The sequence below is a fragment of the Cryptomeria japonica genome, unplaced genomic scaffold, assembly GCF_030272615.1.
Source record: "Cryptomeria japonica unplaced genomic scaffold, Sugi_1.0 HiC_scaffold_687, whole genome shotgun sequence".
Taxonomy (NCBI): domain Eukaryota; kingdom Viridiplantae; phylum Streptophyta; class Pinopsida; order Cupressales; family Cupressaceae; genus Cryptomeria; species Cryptomeria japonica.
In genome coordinates, this window is record NW_026729478.1 from 56,998 (window position 1) to 66,583 (window position 9,586).

Here is a 9,586-nt window from a genome sequence, read left to right on the forward strand (position 1 = left end):
TCCCCATTAAACCATTGTCTTTCCCAATACACACAATTATTTCATTTAAGATGTTCCCTTTGAATTAGGTTTGAGATAATATCAAATCAATATTTTAAGAAGAATAACGATAATGGATTTTAAGGATAATTCTTGTTGTTTTTAGAACTTATCATTCAAAATCAAAGAAAGTTCATAACTACTTTTCTTAAGAGGTCAACTCTTATCCACTTGGTGTGGTTCTAATCACCATAAGCTTGTACAAGTTGATCTAAATCCAATCTTGTAATAATATTCAGTAGAATTACTTTGTAAATAAACATTAATGAAATACATCTATTTAGCCTTAAAGAGTTTTATATTTACTTGAAAATCTACTTTGTTCCTCTTAAGAGTAAATACACTCTTACACACACATGTATATATTCCTATCTATCATATCATAGATTTTATAATTATAAATCTCCCAATAAAAGAATTTAGGATATGCTAAATAATCATTTGATCTTGAAAGGGTAATACAACCATATTAACCTTCAACTATTTATAATGCTATTAATATATTAATCATCAAGATGAAAATCTAAAATTAATTGTAAGAATACTATAAAATCTATCACTTCCTATAACATCATAATGACAATCTGAATAGCTTTCATTAAATCTTGTGTGTAAGCAACACAATTCAAATATGCATGCCCTTAAAACCACAAATTGCATAATCCCAAGCAAAAACCAATTAATTGTTTTTATAGAGACACCCAAAGAAGATTCTCTTTTTTATTTTTATTTTACTATATAAGAAAGATAACAATGTTTACAATTTTTAAAACTATTGTTTTTACTAACACACCATATTTATGATACTTTCATTTTTGGAGATTCTTATATCTCAGAAGCGAGGTGTGGGAAGAAGATGTTGGACAATTATGCAAAAATATCAAGGCAACATATGAACTATGAGACAAGCAAAATTTTCTTTTTAAATGTCTACCAATCCCTCCAAGAGAAAATCACTACTATCCTAGCCTACCAGACTGCTATTCTTCTTAATTTTTATTTGAGGCTTCCTCTCATATCTAAAACCCCCTCCTTATCCTTCTCAAATGGAATTATTGAGATATTCCAAAATAAATTAGAAGGTTGGAAACGTAATTTGCTCAGTATGGTAAGGAAAGTATAGATGGTTAAATCATGTCTTAAGAGCATCCCCATATATTACCTCTTCCTTTTCAAAATATTGGGGAAGGTGGCTGAGATAATTGAGATGATTCAGAAAATATTTTTCAGGATTGGTACTGAGGAGAAAAATTGACTATCCTTAGTTGCCTGGGACAGGGTATGTTGCAAAGCAACAATGATGAAACCCTAAAAACGTAGAGTACCTAAAATATAATTTCAATAACTACCAGAGAAATGCAGAGACGTGGCGAAGATATAGACAGTCAAACCAAATAATAGATTCTTAAAGCACAAACAGAGATATGTAAAACACTGAGAACGAAAAACTATGAATTTATTAAAAATCAAAAATATGTTAACTACCACACAAACTGAGGCAAAATAGGCCACAAGGTAAGGAAGACACATATTGAAAATGCACACAATGGAACGAGAGAATTTCAAATTGAAAAGAGTGAAAATCAATTCATCTTTAGAGGTACCTGAATTCTGGAGCTGAAAACAATTACCTCCGTTCTGCACAAACCTCTCTTTCAACCAAACACACCGAAAAAAAATTGCTTCAACGAAACCCGACAAAGCCCTCAACAAGCTCAGATACATTGTAAATACACATAGTATCCAGACAATGAAAACCCAAAAGTAGCTGTGAACTTTGTGTGCCGCCACAACAAAGGTAAACATGTAGAGAATGAAAACCCAAAATTAATTATGAGCATTGAACAAAAGTGACAGACACACTACCCAAGGACACGAAACACACTTTAGAGAAGCGAAACCTTTAGTCGCATTTAATCCAGGCTCTTCACATCACTCTCAAAGCCATCCATAGAGGGCATGGTAGGCGGTATGTCACCTCATCACCACGTCACACTCAAACACATCAATAGATGACGTTGTTCAAGTTGTCTTATCACCACCCAAGAAACAAGGCTTGGCCAAAAAGTTGCTAAAAAATGGATAATCATCGAAAGGCTGACACTTTGGCAGGCAAAAGCCCGCACAAGGATCTTATTGGCTAATTATGATTAATATATGGAAAGAGAATCTCCAAACTAAATAGCTGCATTGACTACAAATGAACGCTTGAACAAATGAGATATCCTCTAAAATGACATCTACACCTGCATTCTTTATGCCATTTTGAAAGCTTCGTCATATGCCTCTCACGATTAAAATCCTTCTAGATTTATTGCAGAAAGTTTTCATATAGCATATAAATAGGTGCAGAAAAACATGTTGAAGAAGGGGAAGCGTAGAGATAAATGAGTGGAAAGGGAATGCTTGTAGTGAGCGTAAAGCAGGATAAAAGATGCACGCTTGGAAGAATCAATTGGAAGGAAGAAATGAAATAAGTGAGAAAATAAGGATAAAGATGAAACCAATGTGACCAAAATCATGGGATGCCAATTATTTATGCAACTCTTATGGCCATGATTTTGATCCAGCCAAAGAAAACATCCTATTGCTCATTTCAAAGGATTGGGAAAGACATTGCAAATCAAATTTGAAATTCAAATTGGTTGCAGTTTCATTAATGATGAGTGTGACTATGTGCGTCTGTGTGGATCTTCCAGCTTGAGGGCAGTGGGATTAAATTTGAATTCTAACTATGGCTAACTACCGATTGTAGCCATTAACAGAATTGGTTAGAAGAACCAAAACGTCATCGGTGAAAGGAATGGATCAAAAGGCCCGACACCAGCCACTTAAGTGGGGCAACACCTAGAGTGTGTTTGTTAAGCCCAACCCTCTTGATCCTATGTTATAATGAAATAAAATATAAAACTTTTGACTATGGAAAAGCTTAAAGAAGCTGGAATTAGTTGATTTTGATCTTTTTGACTAGTCAAGATAGTTTCCACAAGGAAATCTAGATAATTTATCACACCATGAAAGGATTACCTCAAAGAATAAGGGTTTACTCTATAATGACCAAGCTTGAAGAATTTGATATTTTCAAGTAGTTTATATGGTACATCAAGTCAATAATGAATGTACTAAAAAAAATTAAAATGTTGAAACTAGATAATGCCTAAGATAATTTTGTCAACTTTTGTAAACAAAAGGGAATTAAGATGCAAATATTAGCTACATATACTACATAGAATAATGGGGTAACTAAAAGAAGGAATAAGAAAATTCAAGTAAAATATAAATCAATGCTCAAGGATCATAGTCTTGGATATAAATTATGGAGAGAAGTAATTCATATAACAACTTATTCGATCAATCATAGTTTGTAATTAAAACCTTAGAAATATAATCTGTAAACATGGAATGTTTAGGAAACGAATCCTTAGTTGGGCATTCTAGATTCTTTATGAGTATTTCATTGACACATTCCGAAAGAGAAGAGAAGGAAACTCAATGATAATATTTAAAAATGCATCTTTGTTAGGTATGATGAGTCTGGTAAAGCCTATGACTTTTACAATTTCATAGAAAATAAAGTTCACATCTCTAAAGATGCCAGTTTTGAGGAGTGTGACCTTACAAGTGTTTTTATGTTAAGTTTTTAAAAGAAAAAGATGGATATTATGCATCATCATACACACCGAGAAAATTTAAGCTAAAACCAAAAGGAATTAATGAATCAACAAAAGTAAGAGAAGGTATTGATGAGTCAAATTCAAGCCCATTATCCATTCCAAAATCCAATGAAATCTTGTAAGGAGATACTAAATAGTAAGGAAATAGCCATCAATTGTTATGGCTATGATATCAATTACGCATTGATGATAATTGTTAGTGCTCATGAACCAAGAAGGCTTGAGGAAGTAGTAAAAAAGGAAACATGGTAAATCATTATGAAGCGAGAGGAAGTTGATACACGAAGCAACTGATTGTAAATGTGTACTAAAAAAAAAGTTTAAAATTCATGATTCATTAATAAGCACAAAACAAGATTGATAGCTATAGACAACAAATAGAATCATAGTGTGTTGAAGGTACCCAAGAGTATAGTTTCCCATAGTCACACAGAGCATATTATAAATGCATCATATATTTTTTTGTGTGACGAACCAATGTTTATAAAAAAAATGTTGAAAACACAAACTCCATTAAATCACAATCTCAAAAAACTATTATATTGACCTTGTAACAACTTTCCATAATATAATTTTAAAAAATTATAATAATACAAATCACAATCTCAAAATATCTATTATATACACCACCTCACGATATAATTTAAAAATTTATAATAACAATTTAATTTTATTATTAAAAATCAGAAGTTAAGTTGCGGATTTTAATTTATTATTATTTGTCAAATAAAGTTGTAGGATTCGCATTTTTATCAGGGGGAGATTATGTCAAAAAAATAAACTAAAAATAAAAATCTTAAAATTTGTATATAACGATCGGAACGATCACCATTCTACTGGAGCAGTTGAGAGAGTGAGCGAGAAAATTGACTTATTCTAAACAACGAAATATTCCTTTTCGATTTCGATCATACCTGAAGAGTTCCAATGAAGCGTCTCAGATTTTTCTATTTTGCTTGAAAGAGTAAAACCCTTACCGAGTTATAAGCTGATTCGGTCAATTGTCCTGCAACATTTTTGTGCTCTGCTTATAAATTGCCCCTGCCTGCCATGTTTCGTGAACACATATTCAATAACATTTCCATTGTTAGAGCCGAATTTTCTTTGTAAGTAGCCCAACACGCTCTGTAGGAAGGCTTAACGGCTCTCGACATTGTGAGAGAGAACACACACTATCACGAATCTGACAAGATAATTTCAGTGCTGGATTTTCTTTGTTTGTAGCCAATCATGGCTAACAGCGCGCTTGCCGGGTTCCTCATTCTCCTCCTCTTTTTCATGTGTGCAATGTCGTTGGGCAAGGCGGAAGAAGAAGATATAAGGAAGCCCTATATTATTCATATGATCAAATCCATGAAACCCCAACATTTCTATCTACACCAACACTGGTACGCTTCAATGCTCAGCCAGGTCTCAGAATCAAATGCGAATGAGTTGCTATACACATATGATACTCTCTTGCACGGCTTTGCTGCGAGGCTAAGCGAAGCAGAGGCTGACGCCATGGAGAGTATGGAGGGGTGCTTGGCCGTGGTCCCTTCCTCCCTCAATAAAGTTGCCACTACACACACGCCAGAGTTTCTGGGTCTCTCATCCTCCTCCTCTTCTTCTCCTGGATTATGGTCTCAATACTCCACTGGTGGCGAAGATATCATCGTGGGCGTGATTGACACAGGCATATGGCCTGAAAGCAAAAGCTTCAATGATGCAGGGCTTGGACCTGTTCCCTCGAGATGGAAAGGCACATGTGAAAGCGGGCAGGCCTTCAATTCGTCACATTGCAATAGAAAAATCATTGGAGCTCGATACTTCTACAAAGGCTTCCAAAATAATGTTTCTAAAATCAATGAAACGTTGGAATACATGTCTCCCAGAGACGCCCACGGCCACGGCACTCATACAGCCTCAACTGCCGCAGGAGCTGCGGTAACGGGTGCCAGTTTACTCGGTTTCGCCAGTGGAACGGCCAGAGGAATGGCTCCTCATGCCAGGCTGGCCATCTACAAAGCATGTTGGGCGCCTGAAGGCAGATGCGACGACAGCGACGTGGCTGCTGCCATGGAACACGCCATTGCTGATGGCGTCGACATCCTTTCTATCTCAATTAGCTCAGAAGACGTGCCATTCCACATGAATATCAGAGCCATTGCAGCGTTTGGAGCGACAGAAAAGGGAGTATTTGTTTCTGCCGCGGCAGGCAATCGAGGACCACTTTCGTCTACTCTGAGCAACACAGAGCCATGGATTACAACCGTGGGTGCGAGCAGCATCGACAGAGATTTCCCTGCTTCTCTGGTGTTGGGCAACCAGGAGATATACAGAGGCACCTCCGCCTTCAAAGGAGGAGATGGAAAATTGCAAGGGCCATTCCCTCTCGTCTATGTCTCCGCCAGCAACAGCTCAAAGCGTTGTCTTGATGGCAGTCTCGACCCCAATCTGGTGAAGGATAAGATAGTGCTGTGTGATCAGTTGATCGATCCAGATGACTCTAGCGCACCGGAGAAGGCCAATGAAGTAGCTAGAGCAGGCGGTGCAGGAATGATTGTGGCCAATGAAGAGCTCCTTGGAGCACAGCAGCAGTTTTCCTACACTTTTAAATTTCCCGCTATCAGCTTAAGTTTCAAAGCTGGGGAAAAAATAAAATCCTACATCAACAGCACATCGAATACTAGTACTGCCACGGCCGCCATGCGTCTCACTGGATTGACTATTGTGGGAAACGCAACGGCCGCTCCCATAGTGGCTGCTTTTTCATCGAGGGGGCCGAGCGAAGCATATCCTTCTGTTCTCAAGCCTGATATGATTGCTCCTGGTGTCAACATATTGGCAGCATACGCTGGAAGTGTGGACTACATTTTAGATTCGGGGACCTCAATGGCGTGTCCTCATGTCAGCGGCATTGCAGCGCTCATAAAAGCCATCCATCCCACCTGGAGCCCCGCCGCCATCAAATCTGCTCTCATGACGTCTTCCTACATTGTGGATAATAGAAAGCAGGAGATCAGAGATTCAGTAACCATGGAGGCAGCCAACCCATTTGCTATGGGCTCAGGCCACGTGGACCCAAGATCTGCAATGGATCCTGGCCTTGTCTACGACATGGCACCGCAAGATTATATAGACTTTCTATGCTCTCTTAACTACACCAAGAAACAAATTGCTCTTCTCACCAAGAGACTGATCTCGTGTCCCAAGTCCAGTTTCGAAGCTGGAGATCTCAATTACCCTTCGTTTTCTGTTGTGTTTAAGCCGGGCAACAATTCGGCTCAAGTGAGCAGAAGAACAGTGACGAATGTGGGTGCAGTTGCAAAGGGTAATGTAGTATACAGAGCGAGTGTGAAGAGCCCTCCTGGTGTCAGCATCACTGTGGAGCCCCAGACGTTCGTGTTCAGAAATCTGTACGATAAAGCCACCTACATAGTGAAATTTGAAAGCAATATAAGGACTCCATCTCCTTCCGAGGGAGACCAAAATGGCTTTGGAGAGATAAGTTGGACTTGCATTGAGGGTGGAAGACAACTTGTTCGTAGTCCGATCGTATTGACTTGGCAAGCTTCAAACTAATCCAACCTAGCTCAAATATAATATTATTTATATTTAGCAATCCATATGGATAAGATAATCCAACCTAGCCCTGCTACTTAGTATGTCATTTGCAAGCATATATAATGCAGCTTAGTGATTGGTTTGTAATGCATCAAATATAATATTAATTATGAAACCCTAACAAAGGGGTAAGCCATTAGGTTTAGACTAAGCCACTGAAACTCACTAAGACAAGGAAGAATGAATCCGAAAGGAGAAATTCATTCCTCATATCTAGATTTAAGCTTTGCATGATATTTGTAATATTTTGTCACTGTTATTTTATGTCAATCTCTCATTGTTTGTCCTAGATCTAGCATTGAAATTCAACTGTAATTCAAATTTAGTTTTCAACTCTAACAAGGGGAGAATTAACTTGTTTTGAATCAAGTCCTTTTAGGATTGGATCAATCAAGTTTAATTTTGTTCTCTTAATGTTTGGTCGTTAGGCAAAATTAGTGGCTTTATCAACCTAAATGGTAACACCCTAATTTCCACCATCTCACAAAGTCTAATAGAATTAACTTGAAAACATTGAAAAGAACAAGTCTAGATTATCAAATTTAAAGGAAACATACATAATAAACATTTGAATTCTCAAAAAACTAAGAATATTACCTCATAGAATAAAAAATGATCTAAAAAAATTGAAATATGTGTCGTGCGTTGTCCAATCGACTAAAGGGTGGTCAAATGGTCATGGAATATTCAAAATATGTTTGTGTGAAGTGTAACCACCATGAAAAGGTGTCACTTTATCTCATCACATGCAAAAAATAGACAAAATAGAGAATGTGGGCCTAAATCATGGGTCAACTAATCCCTTTTACCGTTTTTTTATGCAAGCTATTTGGTGCAAGCCAAATTTGGCCGCCACAAAATGCCCTATATATAGTTTTGATTTATTCCTCAATGTATTGTTAGTGTAAATGGTTTTTGATTCCTAGTTCAGATAATTAGACTAATGAATCCCATTTACTTGCTCTATAATAAGGAACCTCATTAACCCCTTTATATGCCGACAACAAAAACATGAGGAAATAAGGGGAAACAAAAAATCCTTATGTGACAAGCCCTATACTGAACCAACTAATGTAAAACCCTAAATTTATTGAGCTAGGGGTACAACTTTGTGCGAACCTCTATTTCCAACCATAATTTCCCCATAGGAATCATCACCCATGTGCAATGAGCAGATTCCAATGCAGGAGGAGGACCATTTGCATAATAATTGGCTTTTACAATCTCTATGTACTCTTGATAGATCGATCAACCTCTTTCCTTTAAGCGTTAAGTTTTGGTTATGTCCAAAGGGGCCCCACCTCGCTTTATCACCTTATCATCATCTAATGGATGTTTAACTCACTAGCATTTATGGTTATTGATCCTTTTTCCACTTGATACCCCAATCCCCAGTAGATCACATTAGTGGGTCCCTCACAAGTCACATATCTATCAGATGCACATTAGGAACTTTTCACCACACATACTTCTTGTGTTCTGCAGTTCTTAAAGAACCTGATTGTCTGATATTCTGATAGTAGCAGCCTCAAGACCGACAACTCATGCAATAACGTCAATGAAGTACCTTTTCATAATGGGAAATAGATGAAGCATTAATAAAATGTTTTTTTTTCAAATCTCAAAGTAGTATGACAACCACCAAAATGAAATAATTAATTGCTCCAGGTTTTCATATGTCTATCACATTTTCTCATCCTATTTGCATTCGAGACTTCTAGTAAAATTGAAGGGGTGTTTAGGCGAACACACAGAACCAAGTTTGACGATAGAATCTCTTTTTGCATAAAATTATTAAAATTTCTTGTTTTATTTTTGATAAGATAGGGGAAGTTTGTTTATTTTGCATTGATGAACATCCATTCTTCTCATAAATCATTTCTATTTTATCCCAATTTGAGCTTTCACCCTCTATCAGAAACCCTAGCCCTTCTGTGTTTAGCTTTTATGGCGCCTAAATCCTCTCAGCCCATTGAAAGAAAATTAGTCAATATCAAAGACAGAGAAATCAAACCCTTTACAATGCATGACATTTAGAAGAGGCTTCATAGTTTGGAGAAGTGTCCCATTACACAAAAATTGATTGAATCTACTCTATTTCAAGCCAGAGGGTATCCTTTCACCGTTGCATGCCTAGAATTGGTCCTCTCTTGTATGCAACATTATCATCCCAACTCCCACAAGATCCGGAGTGTGAATTAAGCTCTGATAGCCAAGATAGATATGGATAATATTTTTGTTGCACTACACATCCTTGAAAGAGAAGG

At 37.0% G+C, this 9,586-nt stretch overlaps 1 protein-coding gene across 1 annotated transcript; it reads left to right on the plus strand.

Moving 5' to 3' along the window:
• Window positions 1-4,943: 4,943 nt before the first annotated feature.
• Window positions 4,944-7,277, plus strand: LOC131033571 (subtilisin-like protease SBT1.7). The gene has a single exon (XM_057964801.2). It carries the CDS (start codon window positions 4,944-4,946, stop codon window positions 7,275-7,277), a length of 2,334 nt encoding a protein of 777 aa, XP_057820784.2.
• The last annotated feature ends 2,309 nt before the right edge of the window (window positions 7,278-9,586 follow it).